This window comes from Oncorhynchus mykiss, chromosome 5, assembly GCF_057628025.1.
Source record: "Oncorhynchus mykiss isolate SJ-2025 chromosome 5, ASM5762802v1, whole genome shotgun sequence".
In the NCBI taxonomy this organism is placed as follows: domain Eukaryota; kingdom Metazoa; phylum Chordata; class Actinopteri; order Salmoniformes; family Salmonidae; genus Oncorhynchus; species Oncorhynchus mykiss.
In genome coordinates, this window is record NC_143026.1 from 10,284,692 (window position 1) to 10,312,236 (window position 27,545).

General features: G+C 47.2%; 1 protein-coding gene across 4 annotated transcripts in view; it reads right to left on the minus strand.

Annotated features, from left to right (window-relative positions):
• Positions 1–27,545, minus strand: part of tln1 (talin 1) — a 145,718-nt gene that overhangs the window by 56,219 nt on the left and 61,954 nt on the right. For all 4 annotated transcript variants that reach the window (XM_036976739.2, XM_090233670.1, XM_090233669.1 and 1 more), the window contains exons 15-30: positions 27,150–27,263; positions 26,785–26,893; positions 22,644–22,852; positions 22,228–22,326; positions 18,142–18,309; positions 13,593–13,887; positions 12,646–12,812; positions 9,871–9,999; positions 6,207–6,320; positions 5,568–5,681; positions 5,190–5,324; positions 4,702–4,830; positions 1,873–1,975; positions 836–1,044; positions 537–656; positions 200–397 (exon numbers count right to left, since the gene is read on the minus strand). In XM_036976739.2, the coding sequence (XP_036832634.1) occupies positions 200–397; positions 537–656; positions 836–1,044; positions 1,873–1,975; positions 4,702–4,830; positions 5,190–5,324; positions 5,568–5,681; positions 6,207–6,320; positions 9,871–9,999; positions 12,646–12,812; positions 13,593–13,887; positions 18,142–18,309; positions 22,228–22,326; positions 22,644–22,852; positions 26,785–26,893; positions 27,150–27,263 (2,412 nt within the window). The remainder of the gene's footprint in view (positions 1–199; positions 398–536; positions 657–835; positions 1,045–1,872; positions 1,976–4,701; positions 4,831–5,189; positions 5,325–5,567; positions 5,682–6,206; positions 6,321–9,870; positions 10,000–12,645; positions 12,813–13,592; positions 13,888–18,141; positions 18,310–22,227; positions 22,327–22,643; positions 22,853–26,784; positions 26,894–27,149; positions 27,264–27,545) is intronic.

A 27,545-nucleotide genomic window follows, 5' to 3' on the forward strand; every position in this document is an offset into this window, starting at 1 on the left:
TGCCTGCATACATCTCAAGACACGTCCCGTCCTGCTCTCTCCTAAACATACACTTAACAAAACATATGACCGCTGCATTGTACACAGTATGAAATTAGCTACACAACATCACTCAACCTGAACAATACATCACAACGCAATAGATATCATTTCACCCCAGTCGCATGACACTGGCGTTTCATCCGTGTCCTTCTCTGACCTGTGACTGGCCGGCCATGTCCACGCCGGCATCCAGGAACTCTCCGAAGTCATGGCCGAACTTGCCAGTGGCCTTGGCCAAGTCCTGGGTGGTGCCCCTGGACGACTGGACCAGCTCATTGGCTGACTGGTTGAGACCGGCTGCAGCCTGGTTCAGGTTGACCTGCGCCTCCTGGAAACTCTTCCCACTGGGTGGGAACTAGAGAAGAGAGGGGGAGGAGGGGATAAATGAAGAGGAAAATAAGTAATGAAAGGGAGAAAAGAGAAGTAATAGTTGAAAACAAAAAAAAGGTCCTAAAAAGGCAGAATATTTTAGTTTGGTGCGATTTTCTACTCACAGAATTGGCCAGTAGTTTCTTACTGGCCTCTCCGACTGTTCTTATAGCGTTGTCCACATCTCTCTGTCCAGGTAGGCAGTTCACACTCCTGTTCAGGGCCTGGGATACAGCCTTGGCCACCTGTACACAACCAAACACATTCAAATAGAAGCATTCAAATAGAAGGATATGATGTTTCCTAAGGTCTTTCATAGAAGCACAGTCTTGACTGTTGAGGGGTTTACATTCTAATAGTGAGCTCTTTGTGTATTGGCAACAAATATCCAAAAGTATAGAACCTGACAGACTGTCTGACTGACCTGTGCCAGTCTCTGCTGGCTGTCAGGATCTCCCGGCTTGGCAATGGCTCTCTTGGTCTCTTCGATCAGATTGGCCGACTTGTCCATAACGTCACTAGCGCAGTCCAGCATTGCGTTGCGGGCCTGAGGGTCGGCGGTCGTCGCAGCAACCCCACGGGCGGCCGAGGCCAGAGCGCGCAATGCCTGAGCCACGTCTCTGGCTGCCATACCTGAGAGAGAGGGGACAAAGCATGAGTACCATCTGTCTCCACTAGAGGGTGCTCCTGAGACTTCTTCCTTACTCCCACCAGATACATTTTTAGGCTGTCAGACACATTATATACTATACTCAGTGCACATGGCTGAGGGCTTCATGATCCTTTTATTTTCTGAGCTACATTCTTTATTTTTTTTTTACATACTTCAGTAAGTTACCTCTAGGCCAGGGCTCTCTAACCCTGTTCCTGGAGAGCTACCGTCCTGTAGGTGTTCAATCCAACCCCAGTTGGAACTAACCCGATTAATTTTATCAACCAGCTAATTATTAGAATCAGGTGTGCTAGATGATGGTTGGAGTGAAAACCTACAGAACGATAGATAGCTCTCCAGGAACAGGGTTGGAGTGAAAACCTACAGGACAGTAGCTCTCCAGGAACAGGGTTGGAGAGCCTTTCTGTAGGCCAGGGTTCTCCAACTCTAGTCCCGGAGACCTTCATAGTTTAAATGTCTTCACTATTATTCTACAATGTAGAAAAAAGTAAAAATAAAGAAAAAACCCTTGAATGAGTAGGTGTGTCCAAACTTTTGACTCATTGCCCTGGGTGACCAGTTTGTACACTACTGTAGCTACCTGTGTAGTTCTCGTTGCCCTGGGTGACCAGTTTGTACACTACTGTAGTTACCCGTGTAGTTCTCGTTGTCCTGGGTGACCAGTTTGGACACTACTGTAGCTACCCGTGTAGTTCTCATTGCCCTGGGTGACCAGTTTGTATACTACCGTAGCTACCTGTGTAGTTCTTGTTGCCCTGGGTGACCGGTTTGTATACTACTGTAGTTACCTGTGTAGTTCTCGTTGCCCTGGGTGGCCTCACTCAGCAGCTGGGCGATGGCAGAGCTCACAGCCTTAGTGCTGTTGCCCACGTCCTGAGAGCACTTCTCCAGCTGCAAAAACACATACAATAAGACACAATGCACATACTTCGACTTGTATAATTCTTATCTTCACACACAATCTAATTAAATAAAGTAACATGAGTAGGAGTGAGTGGTCAAGAATCCTAATTATGCCTACTGTACGGTACAACAGTTTTCATTTTACTGACTGCTCTCACATACGAAGCATTGAGGGCCAGTTAAGTGCGTGTGTTTTTCGTAAGTGTCTGCACTGTGGTTGGAATTCTCAATGTCAAGTGCTTGTAATCATCATATAGGTACAGACCCATAGATGGGTGCTGAGGCATGATTCTGTGGTGGGTGTTGAAATCAGCCTACCAACCTGATTCTGTGGTGGGTGTTGAAATCAGCCTACCAACCTGATTCTGTGGTGGGTGTTGAAATCAGCCTACCAACCTGATTCTGTGGTGGGTGTTGAAATCAGCCTACCAACCTGATTCTGTGGTGGGTGTTGAAATCAGCCTACCTACCGCTGTGCATACTAAACAAGTTTAGTTTAGTGTATTAGGATCCCTATTAGTTACTGCAAATGTGCCAGCTAGTCTCCCTGGGGTCCACACAAAATATACAAATACATGAAAGTACAGAACAGTAATAGACAACTAATTACAATAAATTCAAACTAGAAATAAAACAAGAGTTTTTATATATATATATATATATATATATATATATATATATATATATATATATATATATATATATATATATATATATATATATATATTAGTACAGTTCAATCAGATTTTTAGAAATAGGAGAGGCGCTGTGATATTTTATATCTGTTTTTTAAGCTAAACTTGCTTTTTGCCTGAGTAACTTCTAGTAGCAGATCATTCCACCATGACTCTATACATAACTGAGTAACTTCTAGTAGCAGATCATTCCACCATGACTCTATAGATAACTGAGTAACTTCTAGTAGCAGATCATTCCACCATGACTATATAGATAACTGAGTAACCTCTGGTAGCAGATCATTCCACCATGACTCTATAGATAACTGAGTAACCTCTGGTAGCAGATCATTCCACCATGACTCTATAGATAACTGAGTAACCTCTGGTAGCAGATCATTCCACCATGACTATATAGATAACTGAGTAACCTCTGGTAGCAGATCATTCCACCATGACATGACTCTATAGATAACTGAGTAACCTCTGGTAGCAGATCATTCCACCATGACATGACTCTATAGATAACTGAGTAACCTCTGGTAACAGATCATTCCACCATGACTCTATAGATAACTGAGTAACCTCTGGTAGCAGATCATTCCACCATGACTCTATACATAACTGAGTAACCTCTGGTAGCAGATCATTCCACCACGATATGACTATAGATAACTGAGTAACCTCTAGTACCAGATCATTCCACCATGACTCTATAGATAACTGAGTAACCTCTGGTACCAGATCATTCCACCATGACTCTATAGATAACAGAGTAACCTCTGGTAGCAGATCATTCCACCATGACTCTATAGATAACGGAGTAACCTCTGGTAGCAGATCATTCCACCATGACATGACTCTATAGATAACTGAGTAACCTCTGGTAGCAGATCATTCCACAATGACGCTATAGATAACTGAGTAACCATTCCACCATGACATGACTCTATAGATAACTGAGTAACCTCTGGTAGCAGATCATTCCACCATGACTCTATAGATAACTGAGTAACCTTTGGTAGCAGATCATTCCACCATGACTCTATAGATAACTGAGAAACCTCTGGTAGCAGATCATTCCACCATGACATGACTCTATAGATAACTGAGTAACCTCTGGTAGCAGATCATTCCACCATGACTCTATAGATAACTGAGTAACCTCTGGTAGCAGATCATTCCACCATGACTCTATAGATAACTGAGTAACCTCTGGTAGCAGATCATTCCACCATGACATGACTCTATAGATAACCAAGAGAAAATCTGTTTATGGTTTGGGTACCATTAAGGAACCCATAGTGTTGTGTCTGGTGAGGTATGTAGGTATGTGTGTTGTGTCTGTTTAAAACAGATTATACAAGTGGTGAGGCATTTTCAACACACAAATGTTTCTTAAAAAGACTAGACTATCGTGTTATTATCAATTTTATTATCAATTTATTTTAGCCAGTCATCTAATTATCCATTTCTTTTAGCCAGTCATCTGTGTCAGTGCAGTACAAGTTCAGGGCCCTTCCCTATATGCATGCTGAAAGTCAGTAGTTCACTTGTCACAAGTTATTCCTGTCACAAGTCATGTGACAGGAAGATCGTGGGAGAGATGGGTTGTGTGTGTACACTTGGTGCTGTATAATATGCATACTGTTGAAAAAGTTGTGGTTAGCTTGTATGTACAGTACTGTGTGTTTGTGAAAATGTGTGTATTTGGGCATGTGCTTGCCATCTACCAGGGCAGGAGTGTGTGTGTGTGGTGTGTGGTGTGTCAAACTTCCTGCTAGCCTATAAGCACAGTACGCATACGGCATATGCAAGGTGTATTGTGTGTGTGTGTGTGTGTGTGTGTGTCAAACTTCCTGCTAGGCTACAAGCACAGTACGCATACGCATATGCAAGGTGTATTGTGTGTGTGTGTGTGTGTGTGTGTGTGTCAAACTTCCTGCTAGGCTGCAAGCACAGTACGTATACGGCATATGCAAGGTGTATTGTGTGTGTGTGTGTGTGTGTGTGTGTGTGTGTGAGAGAGACTCTCACCGTCTCTCCGGGCAGGGGTTTGAGTTTGCCATCACCAGCTGAAGCCTTGGCCTCCACCATGTCTTTCTCCAGGCCTCGGACCACCGTCAGAGCATTGTCGATCTCCAGAGGACCACATGCTTCCTGTGCCTGGATCACATGACAGGAAGTCAACACAGGAAGTGGGGAAAGGGAAGACAGAACAGAATAGGGACCCCATATTGGGCAAGACCGGGCCTGCTAAACCTCTAACTCTAGTGCTATATTACCGTGGTGTTACTCAAGTTAGCTATGGAGTGAGCTAGCTAATTCCAACTAGCTAAACTGCTAACACAGTGTTTCAGCTAGTTACGGAGCAAGCTACTGTAGCTAGCTAATTCCACAAACTAAACTGCTAATACAGTGTTTCAGCTAAATGGAGGAAGCTAGCGAGCTAATTCCACGAGCAAAAGCACTAACAAGGTCAAACAACAGGTTCTTGTTGAGTGCGTTTGGGGGGTGTTTGGTACCTTCTGTGCGGCCGTGCGGAGCTCGGCAAGGGCAGTAGCCAGGTTCTTGGCACACTGGCTGAGTTGCATGGCAGAGGCCTGGTCGCCAATGGTAGGTACTGTGGCCTTGGCAGCCGTCACCATCTTGGCACCAGGCTGAGGGCATAGGAGTGGATGGAGGAAGGAAAGGGTTAACTTGTTTATTTCTACAAAAGGTGCATGCTACTAAAACATTGTTCCGGTGAAGTTTGTAATAAATCAAATTGGCTCCAGTAGATTTCAGAGGACAAGCTTCCTTGTTTTGTGTCATATTCCTTTTAGGCGGGCATCCTTCTTTGCGTAAGTATATCAGAATCAGGGGAAAAAAACATGAGTGCAGGGCAGAGATGAGGGTCTCACCAGGAGGAAGTTCTGGCCGGCCCCGATGAGGGTGAGCTGGGCACTGGGGCTGTCGGGCTGGGACTGGCTTCCACGCACTCCCTGGACCAGCTGAGGAATCTGGTCTGCCACCACCTGACACACACCAACAGATCGGACACTTAATGACACTATCAACCAACCAATCAAATGGAAAATGTGTAGTTCGGTCAGGGTAAAAACAATAACGTACACACACACTATCAAAATCACAATGCTCTATTCTCATTCTTACAGTGCAATGAAGCAATCACTGCTCACATGACTGCATACATGACAAATCACAAGCTCAGTGTATAGAAAGGGGATATTTACACACTCATGTTCAGAGTACAATGAAGGACACCTGAAATACAATCTAACTCAGAATGGCAAAGTCAAAAATATTTTCTTTGAGATTTACTACAGTAATTGTACCCCTGAGAGAGAGAAAGAAAAATAGAAAGAGAGAGCGAGAGAGAGAGAAAAAGAGAGCGAGAGAGAGAAAAAGAGAGCGAATGAAAATTAGAGAAAGAGAGCAAAGACATGACACTCATACTCATTGACCTATGCCTGACCCCACAGGATCAGAAACCAGGAAGAGTGTGATGGTTGGGGTTGTCATGGCAGCGGAGCTCTCACCTTGCAGCTCTGGACAAGCTGCTGCTGGGCTGCTGGGTTCTTATTGGACGAGGCGGCGTGCTGGGCGGCGGCTATAGTCTGAGTGGCTGCTGCGGCGGCCTGCTTGGCTGCGTTCTGGCAGGAAACGCAGTGTGGAAAATAAAAGACTGTCAGTTTCAACTTAGGTTTCCAAACCGATGTGCTTGCTAACTAAACACCAGGGTTGGTTCATTTCAGCAACGCATACATTAAGGTTAAGTTTTTAATCAAATTTGTCAAATGCAAGCAACAAAACAAATCAATCTTAGAAATCAAGATCCTGCGCACAAATAATCAAGGCTACTTTGGCACTGACATCAATAAAAACAACTCTGTCTTGAATCCATCAATATTGAGCTGTGTACACAGACGCACATATTGTAGGCTACAACCTGAGGAGGAAATGATGATCCTAAAAATGCTTTCCAGTTTCACTGACTCAGCCAATGATGCACCGGTCACTCGTCGGTGATGGCTGATGTGTTCGTACCAAAAGCCTGTCTCTCTTGTTTTACTTTGTAAACAATATGTGGAAGTTGATCTAATATTTTGTTAGCCTACAGCATACTGATTTAGCCTCTTCTCTTTTCAGCAGTAGACATTTGCTTTCCAACCTGTGATTTCCCACAATTGTAATATTCTGGATGGCTTGTTTTGCTGTTCACTGACAGAATCACTGCCAGTCATAAGTTCTGCTTAGGCAAGTCAGACAGTCATAAGTTCTGTTTAGTTCTGCATCTTGCCTATGTCGTTCGGCCATCGCTCATTCATATATATATATCTTTATGTACCTATTCTTATTCATCCCTTTACACTTGTGTGTGTATAAGGTAGTCATTGTGAATTTGTTAGATTACTTGTTAGATATTACTGCACGGTCGGAACTAGAAGCACAAGCATTTTGCTACATTCGCATTAACATCTGCTAACCATGTGTATGTGACAAATAAAATGTGATTTGATTTAGAGAAGTCAGACAGTCATAAGTTCTGCTTAGACAAGTCAGACAGTCATAAGTTCTGCTTAGACAAGTAATGGCCATTCATAAGTTCTGCAAACCTCCCTCGCAGTTACAAAGCTCTTTTGTGGGCCTACGATATCACTTAACACTAGGGCAGCATCCCAAATAGCACCCTGTTTCCTTACATATGGCTCTGGTGAAAAGTAGCGCACTATGGGCCCTGTGGGCTTTGGTCAAAAGAAGTGCACTATACAGGGAATAGGGTGCTATTTGGGACGCATCCTGGCACCAGCAGAGGTGGTTGTATGGCAGAGAGAGGTGGTTGTATGGCAGAGAGAGGTGGTTGTATGGCAGAGAGAGGTGGTTGGTTGTATGGCAGAGAGAGGTGGTTGGTTGTATGGCAGAGAGAGGTGGTTGTATGGCAGAGAGAGGTGGTTGTATGGCAGAGAGAGGTGGTTGTATAGCAGAGAGAGGTGGTTGTATGGAAGAGAGAGGTGGTTGTATGGAAGAGAGAGGTGGTTGTATGGAAGAGAGAGATGGTTGTATGGCAGAGAGAGGTGGTTGTATGGCAGAGAGAGGTGGTTGTATGGCAGAGAGAGGTGGTTGTATGGCAGAGAGAGGTGGTTGTATGGCAGAGAGAGGTGGTTGTATGGCAGAGAGAGGTGGTTGTATGGAAGAGAGAGGTGGTTGTATGGCAGAGAGAGGTGGTTGTATGGCAGAGAGAGGTGGTTGTATGGAAGAGAGAGGTGGTTGTATAGCAGAGAGAGGTGGTTGTATGGAAGAGAGAGGTGGTTGTATGGCAGAGAGAGGTGGTTGTATGGCAGAGAGAGGTGGTTGTATGGCAGAGAGAGGTGGTTGTATGGAAGAGAGAGGTGGTTGTATGGAAGAGAGAGGTGGTTGTATGGCAGAGAGAGGTGGTTGTATGGCAGAGAGAGGTGGTTGTATGGCAGAGAGAGGTGGTTGTATGGCAGAGAGAGGTGGTTGTATGGCAGAGAGAGGTGGTTGTATGGCAGAGAGAGGTGGTTGTATGGCAGAGAGAGGTGGTTGTATGGCAGAGAGAGGTGGTTGTATGGCAGAGAGAGGTGGTTGTATAGCAGAGAGAGGTGGTTGTATGGCAGAGAGAGGTGGTTGTATGGCAGAGAGAGGTGGTTGTATGGCAGAGAGAGGTGGTTGTATGGCAGAGAGAGGTGGTTGTATGGCAGAGAGGTGGTTGTATGGCAGAGAGGTGGTTGTATGGCAGAGAGAGGTGGTTGTATGGTAGAGAGAGGTGGTTGTATGGAAGAGAGAGGTGGTTGTATGGCAGAGAGAGGTGGTTGTATGGCAGAGAGAGGTGGTTGTATGGCAGAGAGAGGTGGTTGTATGGCAGAGAGAGGTGGTTGTATGGCAGAGAGAGGTGGTTGTATGGCAGAGAGAGGTGGTTGTATGGCAGAGAGGTGGTTGTATGGCAGAGAGAGGTGGTTGTATGGCAGAGAGAGGTGGTTGTATGGCAGAGAGAGGTGGTTGTATGGCAGAGAGAGGTGGTTGTATGGAAGAGAGAGGTGGTTGTATGGAAGAGAGAGGTGGTTGTATGGATGAGAGAGGTGGTTGTATGGCAGAGAGAGGTGGTTGTATGGAAGAGAGAGGTGGTTGTATGGAAGAGAGAGGTGGTTGTATGGAAGAGAGAGGTGGTTGTATGGAAGAGAGAGGTGGTTGTATGGAAGAGAGAGGTGGTTGTATGGAAGAGAGAGGTGGTTGTATGGAAGAGAGAGGTGGTTGTATGGAAGAGAGAGGTGGTTGTATGGAAGAGAGAGGTGGTTGTATGGCAGAGAGAGGTGGTTGTATGGCAGAGAGAGGTGGTTGTATGGAAGAGAGAGGTGGTTGTATGGAAGAGAGAGGTGATTGAACATGCATCTGATATGTATTTTTATGTAGCCTTTATTTAACTAGGCAAGTCATTTAGAACTAATTCTGATTTACAATGACGGCCTACCCCAGCGACGCTGGGCCAATTGTGTGCCGCCCTATGGGACTCCCAATCACGGTCGGTTGTGATACAGCCTGGAATCAAACCAGGGTCTGTAGTGACGCCTCTAGCACTGAGATGCAGTGCCTTAGACCGCTGCACCACTGAAGGGCTTCTTACTTATTTGTCTGTTATGGGAAGCCACTTGTGTGGTTGCTATGAGAAGCAGAGATTATGTTTTTTTTTACTTCCATAAAAACCAGACTAACACCGAGAGACTAAGATACCCAAGAGCTCTAGAGTGAAAACGTAAGAGGCTTGAATCGGGAGTATATCCGCCTGTTTAAATGCCAAGACCCACCTCTTCTCCTAAAATTGACTCAAACTTTTTACATCATAAACGGTTTTATATTCATGATACTGTCTTATTGATATTGCTGGCCTTAATAAAAAATGAATTTTCACTCTAAAGTGCCCTTTAACTAGAGCCTGTTTGTCGTGGTCAGGTCATGTGGTCTTGAAAAACCCCTGGCCCTAGTAGTAATGTTAAAAGAGCTAAATGGCCATACAGTTTGAAAGTCAGCATAGTTTAATTTCCAGGCGGAAAGTACCAGTCTCTTTTAAGCAGAGGGGTGTAACAAAGTTAGGAGGGGGGCCCACCCAACCCAATCTTTATAACGACGGGAGAAACACTGGTTGAGATCCAGTAATATCAGAAGAAGGATGTCTGACTGTGTCCTCACCTCCAGCTTGTTGACCAGCCTCTTCTTGATGGCATTCTGGGCAGCCGCGTTGGTGGCCATGCGTAGGCCCTCTGCTGCCTCCCTCAGTCTCTGCTGCTGCTCCTCACTGTCCGGGTTGGCGGCTGCGCCCTGCACACACATCAGCACATTAATGTCACGAGTGGGATCTGAACCCCGGTCTCCCGCTGGGGAAACCAGCATCATAACCAAGAGGATATTCCACCCGCATGCGAGCGCACTGAGGAAGTTGCTAACTAAATCCTCAAAACAGCAGACTTAAACTTAAATAAGACTAAACAACAATAAAAAATACAAAAACACACACACAGCTCCTAAACTGAGGCCTCGCCATTCCTCCAGCCTCGCTCATAAATCCTCAACGATGGAATGGGGGACCGGATGGCAACAGTAGGTCATGTGGAACAGACCATGGTGGAATGGGGGACAGGATGGGAACAGTAACTCATGTGGAACAGACCATGGTGGAATGGGGGACAGGATGGGAATAGTAGGTCATGTGGAACAGACCTTGGTGGAATGGGGGACAGGATGGGAATAGTAGGTCATGTGGAACAGACCTTGGTGGAATGGGGGACAGGATGGGAACAGTGGCTCAGATGGAACAGACCATGGTGGAATGGGGGACAGGATGGGAATAGTAAGGTCATGTGGAACAGACCATGGTGGAATGGGGGACAGGATGGGAATAGTAAGGTCATGTGGAACAGACCATGGTGGAATGGGGGACAGGATGGGAACAGTAACTCATGTGGAACAGACCTTGGTGGAATGGTGGACAGGATGGAAACAGTAACTCATGTGGAACAGACCTTGGTGGAATGGGGACAGGATGGGAACAGTAGGTCATATAGAACATACCATGGTGGAATGGGGGACAGGATGGGAACAGTGGCTCAGATGGAACAGACCATGGTGGAATGGGGGACAGGATGGGAACAGTAGGTCATGTGGAATAGACCTTGGTGGAATGGGGGACAGGATGGGAACAGTAGGTCATGTGGAACAGACCATGGTGGAATGGGGGACAGGATGGAAACAGTGGCTCAGATGGAACAGACCATGGTGGAATGGGGGACAGGATGGAAACAGTGGCTCAGATGGAACAGACCTTGGTGGAATGGGGGACAGGATGGGAACAGTGGCTCAGATGGAACAGACCTTGGTGGAATGGGGGACAGGATGGGAACAGTGGCTCAGATGGAACAGACCTTGGTGGAATGGGGGACAGGATGGGAACAGTGGCTCATATAGAACAGACCTTGGTGGAATGGGGGACAGGAAGGGAACAGTAAGTCATGTGGAATAGACCATGGTGGAATGGGGACAGGATGGGAATAGTAGGTTATGTGGAACAGACCATGGTGGAATGGGGGACAGGATGGGAATAGTAGGTTATGTGGAACAGACCTTGGTGGAATGGGGGACAGGATGGGAACAGTAGGTCATGTGGAACAGACCATGGTGGAATGGGGGACAGGATGGGAACAGTAACTCATGTGGAATAGACCTTGGTGGAATGGGGACAGGATGGGAATAGTAGGTTATGTGGAACAGACCATGGTGGAATGGGGGACAGGATGGGAATAGTAGGTTATGTGGAACAGACCTTGGTGGAATGGGGGACAGGATGGGAACAGTAGGTCATGTGGAACAGACCATGGTGGAATGGGGGACAGGATGGGAACAGTAACTCATGTGGAACAGACCATGGTGGAATGGGGGACAGGATGGGAACAGTAGGTCATGTGGAACAGACCATGGTGGAATGGGGGACAGGATGAGAACAGTAACTCATGTGGAATAGACCATGGTGGAATGGGGGACAGGATGGAAACAGTAGGTCATGTGGAATAGACCATGGTGGAATGGGGACAGGATGGGAACAGTAGGTCATATAGAATAGACCTTGGTGGAATGGGGGACAGGATGGGAACAGTAGGTTATGTGGAACAGACCATGGTGGAATGGGGGACAGGATGGAAACAGTAACTCATATAGAACAGACCCTGGTGGAATGGGGGACAGGATGGGAACAGTAGGTTATGTGGAACAGACCTTGGTGGAATGGGGGACAGGATGGAAACAGTAGGTTATGTGGAACAGACCATGGTGGAATGGGGGACAGGATGGAAACAGTAGGTTATGTGGAACAGACCTTGGTGGAATGGGGGACAGGATGGAAACAGTAGGTTATGTGGAACAGACCTTGGTGGAATGGGGGACAGGATGGAAACAGTAACTCATGTGGAACAGACCATGGTGGAATGGGGGACAGGATGGAAACAGTAGGTTATGTGGAACAGACCATGGTGGAATGGGGGACAGGATGGGAACAGTAACTCATGTGGAACAGACCTTGGTGGAATGGGGGACAGGATGGAAACAGTAACTCATGTGGAACAGACCTTGGTGGAATGGGGGACAGGATGGAAACAGTAGGTTATGTGGAACAGACCATGGTGGAATGGGGGACAGGATGGGAACAGTAACTCATGTGGAACAGACCTTGGTGGAATGGGGGACAGGATGGCAACAGTAGGTCATGTGGAACAGACCTTGGTGGAACGGGGGACAGGATGGGAACAGTAACTCATGTGGAACAGACCATGGTGGAATGGGGGACAGGATGGGAACAGTAACTCATGTGGAACAGACCTTGGTGGAATGGGGACAGGATGGGAACAGTAGGTCATATAGAACATACCATGGTGGAATGGGGGACAGGATGGGAACAGTAACTCATGTGGAACAGACCTTGGCAGCCTCCACCATTTTGGCCGTGGCGTCTGCCAGGAGCTTGGCGGCTGACAGCAGCTTGCGGGAATTCTCCAGGTCCGACTCGCCCTCTGCGTCCATCTTGATGGCGTTGACCAGGTCCGAGGTGGCCTGGGCAAGGATGCGGGCCTGACGCACCATCTCACCTGGAGAGAAGGGAGAGAAACAGCAGTCAATACAGTTTAAATCCTCATTTATTAATCTAGTTTTTACTGAAGTTTAAATACTGATTTATTCATCTAACCTCTATTGATTCTGGCCCTAGAAAAAGGGCAACGGTAGGAGAGGCAGCATTTAGATCTTTCCTTTAATAAACCTCTTAAAACTTCAAAGTCAGGGAGTATTTTACCAACAAATAGTTATACAGGTTACCTGCCTAGTGGTTAGAGTGTTGGCCTAGTAACCTAAAGGTTGCAAGTTCGAATCCCAGAGCTGACAAGGTACAAATCTGTCGTTCTGCCCACTGTTCCTAGGCCATCATTGAAAATAAGAATTTGTTCTTAACTGACTTGCCTGGTTAAATAAAGGTTCAATAAAATCCACTTCCACATCATATTTTCATATTAAAACATGTCAAATTAGACTTTTTTTGTACTGCTTTTTGGAAATAAGACAAACATTTGAAATTGCTTTTTGCAAATAGGATGCCATTGTGAGATGCAGACTCCAGAGACATCTCACTCCTTTTTTCAGGTTCATATACAGTCAATAAACTAAGCAGACCAGACCCAGCTGCTACCGCATTGCTGCCTATGGGAGAGCCACCCCCTTAAGCAGACCTGAACTGTGACCATTTTCTTCAATGGTAAAAGGCATGAGTGGGGCATCTTTAATCCACCATCTATGCTATCTCACTCCAATATGACTGCTGACCCTTGACCCCTTTTAGCCCTGCCCCGCCCCTCCCATCCCATCCCCCAGCCTACCGGCATCTCCCATGGAGCTGAAGATGTTCTCGGTGACGTCCAGGATGCGGTCGGTGGCCTCTCCGTGGCGCCCTATGGGCTGGCCTCCGTGGGCGTACTGCTTGATGTGCTGCAGGAGCTCGTTGAGGGCGTGGGTGACGCCTGTGGCGGCGGCGCCCACCTGCTTGAGGAGCCCCTCGTCGCTGGTGGCGCCCTGCGACGCATCCACGCAGCCGTCCACCGATTTGGCAACCAGCTTGCCTGCCTCAATCAGCTGCTCCTGGCACACCGGAGAGCTGATGGTGGGAGCGACCACCTGGACAGAGAGGGAGAGGGGTAAGATAAAAAGGGATAAGGGGAGAAAGAAGAGAAAAAGCAAAGGCAAAGATAGGGGTAAAAAAAAGGGGAGGAGAGAGGGGTAAAAAAAAGGGGAGGGAGAGATGGGGTTAAGAAAAGGGGAGGGAGAGATGGGGTTAAGAAAAGGGGAGGGAGAGATGGGGTTAAGAAAAGGGGAGGGAGAGATGGGGTTAAGAAAAGGGGAGGGAGAGATGGGGTTAAGAAAAGGGGAGGGAGAGATGGGGGTAAGAAAAGGGGAGGGAGAGATGGGGTTAAGAAAAGGGGAGGGAGAGATGGGGTTAAGAAAAGGGGAGGGAGAGATGGGGTTAAGAAAAGGGGAGGGAGAGATGGGGTTAGAAAAGGGGAGGGAGAGATGGGGTTAGAAAAGGGGAGGGAGAGATGGGGTTAGAAAAGGGGAGGGAGAGATGGGGTTAAGAAAAGGGCAGGGAGAGATGGGGTTAAGAAAAGGGGAGGGAGAGATGGGGTTAGAAAAGGGGAGGGAGAGATGGGGGTAAGAAAAGGGGAGGGAGAGATGGGGTTAGAAAAGGGGAGGGAGAGATGGGGGTAAGAAAAGGGGAGGGAGAGATGGGGTTAGAAAAGAGGAGGGAGAGATGGGGTTAAGAAAAGGGGAGGGAGAGATGGGGTTAAGAAAAGGGGAGGGAGAGATGGGGTTAAGAAAAGGGGAGGGAGAGATGGGGTTAAGAAAAGGGGAGGGAGAGATGGGGTTAGAAAAGGGGAGGGAGAGATGGGGTTAGAAAAGGGGAGGGAGAGATGGGGTTAAGAAAAGGGGAGGGAGAGATGGGGTTAAGAAAAGGGGAGGGAGAGATGGGGTTAAGAAAAGGGGAGGGAGAGATGGGGTTAAGAAAAGGGGAGGGAGAGATGGGGTTAAGAAAAGGGGAGGGAGAGATGGGGTTAAGAAAAGGGGAGGGAGAGATGGGGTTAGAAAAGGGGAGGGAGAGATGGGGTTAAGAAAAGGGGAGGGAGAGATGGGGGTAAGAAAAGGGGAGGTAGAAATGGGGGTAAGAAAAGGGGAGGGAGAGATGGGGGTAAGAAAAGGGGAGGTAGAAATGGGGTTAAGAAAAGGGGAGGGAGAGATGGGGTTAAGAAAAGGGGAGGGAGAGATGGGGGTAAGAAAAGGGGAGGTAGAAATGGGGTTAAGAAAAGGGGAGGGAGAGATGGGGTTAGAAAAGGGGAGGGAGAGATGGGGTTAAGAAAAGGGGAGGGAGAGATGGGGGTAAGAAAAGGGGAGGTAGAAATGGGGGTAAGAAAAGGGGAGGTAGAAATGGGGTTAAGAAAAGGGGAGGGAGAGATGGGGTTAAGACAAGGGGAGGGAGAGATGGGGTTAGAAAAGGGGAGGGAGAGATGGGGTTAAGAAAAGGGGAGGGAGAGATGGGGTTAAGAAAAGGGGAGGTAGAAATGGGGTTAAGAAAAGGGGAGGGAGAGATGGGGTTAAGAAAAGGGGAGGTAGAAATGGGGGTAAGAAAAGGGGAGGTAGAAATGGGGTTAAGAAAAGGGGAGGGAGAGATGGGGTTAAGACAAGGGGAGGTAGAAATGGGGTTAAGAAAAGGGGAGGGAGAGATGGGGTTAAGAAAAGGGGAGGGAGAGATGGGGTTAAGAAAAGGGGAGGGAGAGATGGGGTTAAGAAAAGGGGAGGGAGAGATGGGGTTAGAAAAGGGGAGGGAGAGATGGGGTTAAGAAAAGGGGAGGGAGAGATGGGGTTAAGAAAAGGGGAGGGAGAGATGGGGTTAAGAAAAGGGGAGGGAGAGATGGGGTTAAGAAAAGGGGAGGGAGAGATGGGGTTAAGAAAAGGGGAGGGAGAGATGGGGTTAAGAAAAGGGGAGGGAGAGATGGGGTTAGAAAAGGGGAGGGAGAGATGGGGTTAAGAAAAGGGGAGGGAGAGATGGGGGTAAGAAAAGGGGAGGTAGAAATGGGGGTAAGAAAAGGGGAGGGAGAGATGGGGGTAAGAAAAGGGGAGGTAGAAATGGGGTTAAGAAAAGGGGAGGGAGAGATGGGGTTAAGAAAAGGGGAGGGAGAGATGGGGGTAAGAAAAGGGGAGGTAGAAATGGGGTTAAGAAAAGGGGAGGGAGAGATGGGGTTAGAAAAGGGGAGGGAGAGATGGGGTTAAGAAAAGGGGAGGGAGAGATGGGGGTAAGAAAAGGGGAGGTAGAAATGGGGGTAAGAAAAGGGGAGGTAGAAATGGGGTTAAGAAAAGGGGAGGGAGAGATGGGGTTAAGACAAGGGGAGGGAGAGATGGGGTTAGAAAAGGGGAGGGAGAGATGGGGTTAAGAAAAGGGGAGGGAGAGATGGGGTTAAGAAAAGGGGAGGTAGAAATGGGGTTAAGAAAAGGGGAGGGAGAGATGGGGTTAAGAAAAGGGGAGGTAGAAATGGGGGTAAGAAAAGGGGAGGTAGAAATGGGGTTAAGACAAGGGGAGGGAGAGATGGGGTTAAGACAAGGGGAGGTAGAAATGGGGTTAAGAAAAGGGGAGGGAGAGATGGGGTTAAGAAAAGGGGAGGGAGAGATGGGGTTAAGAAAAGGGGAGGGAGAGATGGGGTTAAGAAAAGGGGAGGGAGAGATGGGGTTAAGAAAAGGGGAGGGAGAGATGGGGTTAAGAAAAGGGGAGGGAGAGATGGGGTTAAGAAAAGGGGAGGGAGAGATGGGGTTAAGAAAAGGGGAGGGAGAGATGGGGTTAAGAAAAGGGGAGGGAGAGATGGGGTTAAGAAAAGGGGAGGGAGAGATGGGGTTAGAAAAGGGGAGGGAGAGATGGGGTTAAAAAAGGGGAGGGAGAGATGGGGTTAAGACAAGGGGAGGGAGAGATGGGGTTAAGACAAGGGGAGGGAGAGATGGGGTTAAGAAAAGGGGAGGGAGAGATGGGGTTAGAAAAGGGGAGGGAGAGATGGGGTTAAGAAAAGGGGAGGGAGAGATGGGGTTAAGAAAAGGGGAGGGAGAGATGGGGTTAAGAAAAGGGGAGGGAGAGATGGGGTTAAGAAAAGGGGAGGGAGAGATGGGGTTAAGAAAAGGGGAGGGAGAGATGGGGTTAAGAAAAGGGGAGGTAGAAATGGGGGTAAGAAAAGGGGAGGGAGAGATGGGGTTAAGAAAAGGGGAGGGAGAGATGGGGTTAAGAAAAGGGGAGGGAGAGATGGGGTTAGAAAAGGGGAGGGAGAGATGGGGTTAAAAAAGGGGAGGGAGAGATGGGGTTAAGAAAAGGGGAGGGAGAGATGGGGTTAGAAAAGGGGAGGGAGAGATGGGGTTAGAAAAGGGGAGGGAGAGATGGGGTTAGAAAAGGGGAGGGAGAGATGGGGTTAAGAAAAGGGGAGGGAGAGATGGGGTTAGAAAAGGGGAGGGAGAGATGGGGGTAAGAAAAGGGGAGGGAGAGATGGGGTTAGAAAAGGGGAGGGAGAGATGGGGTTAAGAAAAGGGGAGGTAGAAATGGGGGTAAGAAAAGGGGAGGGAGAGATGGGGTTAAGAAAAGGGGAGGGAGAGATGGGGTTAAGAAAAGGGGAGGTAGAAATGGGGGTTAGAAAAGGGGAGGGAGAGATGGGGTTAAGAAAAGGGGAGGGAGAGATGGGGTTAAGACAAGGGGAGGGAGAGATGGGGTTAAGAAAAGGGGAGGGAGAGATGGGTTTAAGAAAACAGAGAAACAGAGAAGTTGGAAGGACTACGCGTGATCTAAATCAAGCCGTCTGAACCACTTCTTGGTGTCAACACTAAACTAGAGAGGGGAAAAACCAATTATCTCTTCTTATGTAAACTTAATTTACAAATTCACAAATGGAAAAACACAATTAATTTGTATGCAGATTTTCATACCGTTCCTGTACAATACCGGGGTATATTGTATTACCGGCAGTGCACACCAGGGGCACTATTTCTTTCCAAATGTTTGTATTTTGAAGCATAAAACAAATTTAGCAGGGATCTTGATCCAGGTGGGGATTGATTATCTCTGCTGGAACCAAGAAGCTTGATCTTGCCGGCTTAGATAGCTAGTTAGCAAACCAAATGCATAGCTGAGCCCCGAGCTGGATATCATTTATCTGACACATCTTAGATAGTTAACTTAACAGTTATAACAGCTCCCGTGACGCGGAGTTGCACCCGAGCTTTATGGGGCCCCCAATTTACAGTATTGAAAAAAATACCCCTGTAAACGGTATACCGTCCAAGTCTAAATGACAAACATGGGACAATAGATGGTTAGTGTGTGGTAAAGATGTTGGGGTTCTCTTCTCTTACCCGGGTGCAAGCCACCAGTTGGGAGGTGGATAGGGCACATTGGGTCGCTGCGGCGATGACTCGGTTCTGGAGTGCAGAGTCCTCTGTCTTCTGGGCCACGTTCTTTGCTTTGAGCACCAGAGCGGCGGCGGCGTTAGCCACGGCTTTAGCCAGCTGCATAAGCATGTCCTGAGAACGGCAGGGATGACACAGGCTAGTTAGCATGCTTGTTAGCATGTAGCATAAAGTAAATTAAAAGGCATGCTTAAGTGGAAGGTTCCATACCAGATTCCATACCAGGCCCATAAACGAGGCTCTGTTTTGATTGGTACTGTGGTTCTTTGTGAGTGTCTTTAGCCTGAGTACCAGACTGTTTCTGCTTTAGTTAACTTGTTGTTGTTGTCGTAGCAAAGAAGACGACAGTGTAGCATTGTTGAGAACAGAAACAGTGTGACACTGAGGTTATATAGGGTGAAAAGATTGTGGGTCAACTATGTAACAATTATTTTGGTAAGAATTAGGATCAATTTAATTATTCTGAAAATAATTGTCCTCTTCAGGAAGAGTACTCAAATGTTAAAAGGTCCATTTTGGCAAATTAAATTAAGTAAAGAGATTAGAGAAATAGCCTCTACTAAAGGCGAAAATTAGAGACTTTTCCAGTTTTAAAATCTGTCCTGCCAAACACACCACAGCTTACAGTCTGACCTGAATTCAGTGGTAGCCAGTTTTAGCACAACGGTGAATAGAAGGCCCTATTGATGACATTACTATCTATAATGGCCTCTGAGGATTCTTTTTTAAAATATATTTTTCACACCCCTTTTTCTCCCGAATTTCATGGTATCCAATTGGTAGTTACAGTCTTACGGTCTACAGTCTAATCGCTGCAACTCCCGTACGGACCCGGGAGAGGCGAAGGTCGAGTGCCGTGCGTCCTCTGAAACACAACCCAACCAAGCAGCACTGCTTCTAGACATAATGCAGGCTTAACCTGGAAGCCAGCCGCACCAATGTGTCGGAGGAAACACCGTACACCTAGCGACCGTGTTAGCATGCATGCACCTGGCCCGCCACAGGAGTCGCTAGAGTGCGATGGGACAAGAACATCCCTTCCAACCAAACCCTCCCCAAACGATGCAGGGCCAATTGTGCGCTGCCCCATGGGTATCCCGGTCGCGGCCGGCTGTGACAGAGCCTGGACTTGAACCAGGATCTCTAGTGGCACAGCTTAGACCACTGCGCCACTCGGGAAGTGGCCTCCAAGGATTCTTTCCATAGAAGCCAAGCTAAGTCTACATCCCAAATATTCCCTACATAGAGCACTACTTTTGACCAGAGCCTTAGTACACTATGTAGGGAATATGGTGCCATTTGTGACAGAGTGCATCATATTCATTGGCTTAAACCTAAATATACTATAGTATAACCCATCCAGGCTGGGGAGGAGGGGAGACTCAAGCCTGGTGGCTCCAAAGACAATCATCAACTCTATCCTGCCTTTAGCTGTTGGTCTTTTTGTCTTCTCCACAAGTCGGGACTTTAGGAACATACCAGCATTCTCTACCCTCCAAAGGTAATATAAGGACATTCTACAAGGTTATGTGGTGGGCTAACTAATGCAGCTACAGTACAGAATGTCTAACAATGGCATATTAATGTATATTTTGTCAACTAGCTGACTTAGAAACTGGGTTTGACATTGATACTGGTTTGGGTCTGGGATATTTCAAAAACATGTGCAACTGTTTAAATTGTGACTCGTGATAGATATATTTAAACTAAAGAATGTGCGTTTTTGTGCTTCCAAAACCTGTTACTTCACGTTTGGAAGCGCAAAAACAGAGTGACTAAGGGGGGTGGGGGAGTAACTAGGAGGGAGAAAGGTGACTGGGGGGGGGGGGGTGAGAAAAGTATCTGAGGGGGGAGAAGAGACTAGGGTGGAGAGAGGGGGGGAGAAAAGTGACTGGGGGAGGTAGGGAGAAGTGACTGGGGGGGAGAAGAGACTGGGGGGGGGAGAAGAGACTGGGGGGGGAGAAGAGACTAGGGTGGAGAGAATAGGGAGTAGGGGGAGAGAAAAGTGACTAAGGGCTCTCTAGGTGTGTCAAACGCACGCACGGTCGGTGGACAAACGCACGCACGGTTGGTGGACAAACGCACGCACGGTCGGTGGACAAACGCACGCACGGTCGGTGGACAAACGCACGCACGGTCGGTGGGCTGACGCAAGGTCGGTGGGCTAACTCACGGGGTCTAACGCATGGTAGGCTAACGCACGGTGGGCTAACACACGGTAGGCTAACACACGGTAGGCTAACACACGGTAGGCTAACACACGGTAGGCTCACACACGGTTGTCATTGAGGAGAGGCAGGATATCAGCAACAGGGGTCTCTGCAAAAGCTAATCTAGCAAACACTCATCAGCCTCCGCACTACTCCAGAGATTATTTTTATGCAGTTTAGAAGGTGTTTGAGTGGGATTATCGACATCACAACAGAGGAGTTGGGCAGCTCTCCCTACATGTTGTTTCGTGAAGGAGTAGGGGGAGGAGGAGGCAGAAAAAGGGAGGGGGAGGGGAAAAAAAAAAACAGAGGACTTTGTGGGAGCTGCGGTCAGGCTGCATTCCACAAGCATTTATGAACAGGCATTAGCCGGCCTACTTATTTCTCCACAATATGTTCTCTGCGCTCGCTCAGTCATTGTATGGTAGGCTATATCATCACTTAGGTGTAACATTACAGCTACTTCGTCACATTTTCAGTCGAAGTGCTTCCCTCAATACATGTATAGGCTATTATAAATAACTCCACATTAAAACAACAACTCCAACACCTTCACCAAAGGTCACTGTCGTTTTGTCCCAAAAGGCTAAATACTGTATTCAAAACTTGTTACCAATAGGTCTTAGTTCAGTCATGAGGAATTCAGAAATTCTCTTAGAGAAAACAATTGGTAACAGGCTTCCCACCACTTATCGAAACAGATCCCCTACTACTACTATTGTTAAACCCTTAATTTAATATTGGAAACAATTGTTAAAACAGACATTCCCTGTATATCTTCAGGTACAGCAGTATTCTCCTAGACCTCAATGCAACCACATTAAGAGTTAATAATCAACCCAGTACCCTACAAATGGAAACTACTCTGATTGGACAGGGCAGAAGTCTCGTTTGGACAGGGCAGAAGTCTCGTTTGGACAGGGCAGAAGTCTCGTTTGGACAGGGCAGAAGTCTTGTTTGGACAGGGCAGAAGTCTCATTTGGACAGGGCAGAATACGATCATGTAAATACAGTTCACCTTTTAATCCCTGGGTTGACTTTTCTCATCTGAAACTCAAAGTTTCTCTCAGTGCGTTGGGCTATTCAGCTGTTGCATACTTTCATAATCAAATGCTTTTGAGAGCTACTTGCTCTTTCTGCGTGTCAATAATCCAAACCTATAAGAAAACCGAGAGCATTTTGAGTACCTGAAGATATGCAAGAGAAACTGAACAAAACTGCTGTCAAATGCTTATTATATAGTTAGAAATGACAAGAATACACTACTAGAGGATGTTACACCAGTGTGGTCCATATCAATTACAGTGAAAGATCCAAGAACGATTAGTTTGATTGGCCATTGGGAGTGACAGTGATTCGGATAGGCTCATCTTTCGAGGACACGTTTGTTACCAGCATGTGACTATAAGTGGAGACGCTCCGCCTTGCACCCCTGAAAGATCCTTTACCTAGAAACTGACCAATGCAGGTGTAAAAAAAAGAGGGGGTTATAGTAAAATCACACAGTACTGCACAAATTATGTCAACAAACTCTACATAGGGAACTGATCAGGACCGTGTTCTGACCTAAGATCCTAAGACAACTTAAACGTTGTGCAAATCAGAGTGTTGAAAGCAATGGACGAAGGGCTGAATCCTAACTTCCAGGAATTTTCACTTAGCCATGTATTGATGTCAATGGGAGACTAAATGAACGTTTGACTTAAGTGGAAGTTAGAATTTGCCCCAAGTCTGAAAACGGTTTAACCTGTTTTCTTGTGGCGTAGTCCCACTTTCAAGGTGTCAGTTTAGTTCACTCTGGACTGGGTCACGGTTGGCCTACCTGAAAGCGGGGGTCGGCGTCCGTCTCTCCGATGTGAGACAGCAGCTCGCCACTGGCCTGGCCCACGTTGCCTGCAGCCTGCAGAAGGTTCTGACGGGGCTGATGGGTAAAAAAAAAAAAATGCCCAAAAAGCACAGGTCACATGACTGAAGAAAAGCCATCATGAAGGGATTCTTTAACATCTTATGCATGAAGATGGTTTCACGTTAACTTACAGGTGACATTGGTCATGTCCAGTAAGCACAAAATGGGAGAAAACATTTTAGTAAGAACACAGATTTTCAATTTTAGCTGCAAAATCTTTTTACACCATGCGCTTTTCTGAACATTATGCGACACAGAAACAGGAAGTACACAAAAATGGCTAAGCCTTCGGTGTGTTACTTCAGTATTCAGTGTGTGCTCGTGCGTGTTACCTCAGTGTTGGCTGGCTGGGCGGTCTTCAGCATGTCGGACACGGCACACGCCAGGTTCTTGGCAGCCCCCAACAACTGGTTTCCGTTGCCTCCCTCATCCTCCATGAGGGCGGCGAGCAGCTTGACCCCCTTGGACATCTCCGTTAGGTTGGAGGAGATGGTGGTCACGGCACAGCCCACCGCAGTGTAGTCTGTCTCTGCTGGGTCGCCTATTGTTGAGGGGGACAGACAGACATGTTTAGGTTTCAATACTTTGTGGGCAGTCCTTTAAGCACTACACCTATGGTGAAGGTGACAGACAGATGTTGAGGGGAACTTCATGAGCAGCCCTCACGTGGTCTATGAGGGGAACATCATGAGCAGTCCTCACGTGGTCTATGAGGGGAACTTCATGAGCAGCCCTCACGTGGTCTATGAGGGGAACATCATGAGCAGTCCTCACGTGGTCTATGAGGGGAACGTCATGAGCAGTCCTCACGTGGTCTATGAGGGGAACTTCATGAGCAGTCCTCACGTGGTCTATGAGGGGAACGTCATGAGCAGTCCTCACGTGGTCTATGAGGGGAACGTCATGAGCAGTCCTCACGTGGTCTATGAGGGGAACTTCATGAGCAGTCCTCACGTGGTCTATGAGGGGAACGTCATGAGCAGTCCTCACGTGGTCTATGAGGGGAACGTCATGAGCAGTCCTCACGTGGTCTATGAGGGGAACGTCATGAGCAGTCCTCACGTGGTCTATGAGGGGAACTTCATGAGCAGTCCTCACGTGGTCTATGAGGGGAACATCATGAGCAGTCCTCACGTGGTCTATGAGGGGAACGTCATGAGCAGTCCTCACGTGGTCTATGAGGGGAACTTCATGAGCAGTCCTCACGTGGTCTATGAGGGGAACGTCATGAGCAGTCCTCACGTGGTCTATGAGGGGAACGTCATGAGGAGTCCTCACGTGGTCTATGAGGGGAACGTCATGAGCAGTCCTCACGTGGTCTATGAGGGGAACTTCATGAGCAATCCTCACATGGTCTATGAGGGGAACTTCATGAGCAGTCCTCACGTGGTCTATGAGGGGAACGTCATGAGCAGTCCTCACGTGGTCTATGAGGGGAACGTCATGAGCAGTCCTCACGTGGTCTATGAGGGGAACGTCATGAGCAGTCCTCACGTGGTCTATGAGGGGAACGTCATGAGCAGTCCTCACGTGGTCTATGAGGGGAACTTCATGAGCAGTCCTCACGTGGTCTATGAGGGGAACGTCATGAGCAGTCCTCACGTGGTCTATGAGGGGAACGTCATGAGCAGTCCTCACGTGGTCTATGAGGGGAACTTCATGAGCAGTCCTCACGTGGTCTATGAGGGGAACTTCATGAGCAGTCCTCACGTGGTCTATGAGGGGAACTTCATGAGCAGTCCTCACGTGGTCTATGAGGGCAACTTCATGAGCAGTCCTCACGTGGTCTATGAGGGCAACTTCATGAGCAGTCCTCACGTGGTCTATGAGGGGAACGTCATGAGCAGTCCTCACGTGGTCTATGAGGGGAACGTCATGAGCAGTCCTCACGTGGTCTATGAGGGGAACGTCATGAGCAGTCCTCACGTGGTCTATGAGGGGAACGTCATGAGCAGTCCTCACGTGGTCTATGAGGGGAACGTCATGAGCAGTCCTCACGTGGTCTATGAGGGGAACGTCATGAGCAGTCCTCACGTGGTCTATGAGGGGAACGTCATGAGCAGTCCTCACGTGGTCTATGAGGGGAACGTCATGAGCAGTCCTCACGTGGTCTATGAGGGGAACGTCATGAGCAGTCCTCACGTGGTCTATGAGGGGAACGTCATGAGCAGTCCTCACGTGGTCTATGAGGGGAACGTCATGAGCAGTCCTCACGTGGTCTATGAGGGGAACGTCATGAGCAGTCCTCACGTGGTCTATGAGGGGAACTTCATGAGCAGTCCTCACGTGGTCTATGAGGGGAACGTCATGAGCAGTCCTCACGTGGTCTATGAGGGGAACTTCATGAGCAGTCCTCACGTGGTCTATGAGGGGAACGTCATGAGCAGTCCTCACGTGGTCTATGAGGGGAACTTCATGAGCAGTCCTCATGTGGTCTATGAGGGGAACTTCATGAGCAGTCCTCATGTGGTCTATGAGGGGAACTTCATGAGCAGTCCTCACGTGGTCTATGAGGGGAACGTCATGAGCAGTCCTCACGTGGTCAATGCTGCTGCTTTGTTTTATATATTCCACCCACAGAGTCAATATTTAAGCTGAAAAAGCCTTTACATATCTATTTAAAGGACATTACAATGCAGAATCTAAATACCTTTTTATATAAAAAAAAATTCATTTAAGCTGTATTTCTACATGTAATTGTCATTGAGATAAAATCTATTTCACAAGAGAGACCTGTATTGAATTAAGCACCCCTGTGAAAAAGGCAATCCCATATCTACTGGTTCTTCGAGACAGACATAAGCAGTGGTGTAAAGTAATTAAGTAAAAATACTTTTAAGTACTACTTAAGTCGTTTTTTGGGGTATCTGTACTTTACTATTTATATTTTTGACTACTTTTACTTCACTATATTCCTTAAGAAAATATTGTACTTTTTACTCCATACATTTCACTTGACAACCAAAAGTATTCGTTATATGTTGAATGCTTAGCATCGGAGGAAAATAGTCAAATTCACGCACTTATCAACAGAACATCTCTGGTCATCCCTACTGCCTCTGATCTGGAGGACTCACTAAACAGAGAACATCTCTGGTCATCCCTACTGCCTCTGATCTGGAGGACTCACTAAACAGAGAACATCTCTGGTCATCCCTACTGCCTCTGATCTGGAGGACTCACTAAACAGAGAACATCTCTGGTCTTCCATACTGCCTCTGATCTGGTGGACTCACTAAACAGAGAACATCTCTGGTCATCCCTACTGCCTCTGATCTGAAGGATTCACTAAACAGAGAACATCCCTGGTTATCCCTACTGCCTCTGATCTGGTGGACTCACTAAACAGAGAACATCCCTGGTCATCCATACTGCCTCTGATCTGGTGGACTCACTAAACAGAGAACATCTCTGGTCATCCCTACTGCCTCTGATCTGAAGGATTCACTAAACAGAGAACATCCCTGGTCATCCCTACTGCCTCTAATCTGGAGGACTCACTAAACAGAGAACATCCCTGGTCATCCCTACTGCCTCTAATCTGGAGGATTCACTAAACAGAGAACATCCCTGGTCATCCCTACTGCCTCTGGTTTGGTGGATTCACTAAACAGAGAACATCCCTGGTTATCCCTACTGCCTCTGAGCTGGAGCACTCATTAAACAGAGAACATCCCTGGTCATCCCTACTGCCTCTGATCTGGAGGATTCACTAAACAGAGAACATCCCTGGTCATCCCTACTGCCTCTGATCTGGAGGATTCACTAAACAGAGAACATCTCTGGTCATCCCTACTGCCTCTGATCTGGAGGACTCACTAAACAGAGAACATCTCTGGTCATCCCTACTGCCTCTGAGCTGGAGGACTCACTAAACAGAGGACATCCCTGGTTATCCCTACTGCCTCTAATCTGGAGGACTCACTAAACAGAGGACATCCCTGGTCATCCCTACTGCCTCTGATCTGGAGGACTCACTAAACAGAGGACATCCCTGGTTATCCCTACTGCCTCTAATCTGGAGGACTCACTAAACAGAGGACATCCCTGGTTATCCCTACTGCCCCTGATCTGGAGGACTCACTAAACAGAGAACATCCCTGGTTATCCCTACTGCCTCTAATCTGGAGGACTCACTAAACAGACATGCTTTGTTTGTAAATTATGTCTGAATGTTGGAGTGTGCCCGTGGCTTTCCGTACGTTTTAAAAATAAGAAAATGGTGCCTTCTGGTTTCCTTAATATAAGGAATTTGAAATGATTTATACTTTTGATACTTAAGTATATTTTAAACCAAATACTTTTAGACTTCCTCAATTAGTATTTTACTGGGTGACTTTCACTTTTACTTGAGTCATTTTCTATTAAGGTATCTTTACTTTTACTCAAGTATGACAGTTGGGTACTTTTTCCACCACTGGATAGAAATGACCACAACATCCATTGTTGGTATCCACAGTGAAGAGACGATACCTGCGGTGAGATTGACCATAGAGGCCGTCCCGGCGGTGATGGCGTCAACCTGGGAGTGGATCTCGTGTTTGGACTCGTCCATCTTGTTCTTACGCCAGGCTTGGGAGGCCTTGATCATGGGAAGACACAGATCACATTAAAACTATTTTCTACACAACTTACATGAAAAATACACCAACTCACTGTATTACACTACTCTCTCTTTAATTGGTACAACTAGGCTTTAAAATGGTATACATTTGAAATAATTCACTTAAAACAGAGGAAAAAAAAATGATAGACGAGATCATCAAGAATTTTGTTATAGCCGCAGGTTGGAAGTTGTACGGGTGACGAGGGGGTCAGTTTAAATCCAGGTGTCTCACCGCGTCTGTCCCGAGGGGAGGCAGGGTGTCAAACTCCTCCAGCGAGGCCTGGGCAGCCTGCAACGCCTGCATGCTGGAGTTGATGGTGCCAGTCAGGGCCTGCTGGGCAGATGTCTGCACACAGGGGAACATATCGAAATACACTCTTAGTTTTCATTCTGTACAGTTAATTAAATAGGGCCAATATCACTGCATGTTTGTAATTATTTTCCACTGAGAATGTTATGGTGTATTAGCCTCTAAAAGGCTTTCTTCAGATATAGAGATCGTATCGGGATCTGTTCAGTTATTTCAATTAACAGTCAATTGAGGAAGTGAATTAACTACTATTTCCTATTTGGGCTTTTTTCCGAATCTTGAATTGAACTGAATTTCACTTCCTGAATTGAAAACTGA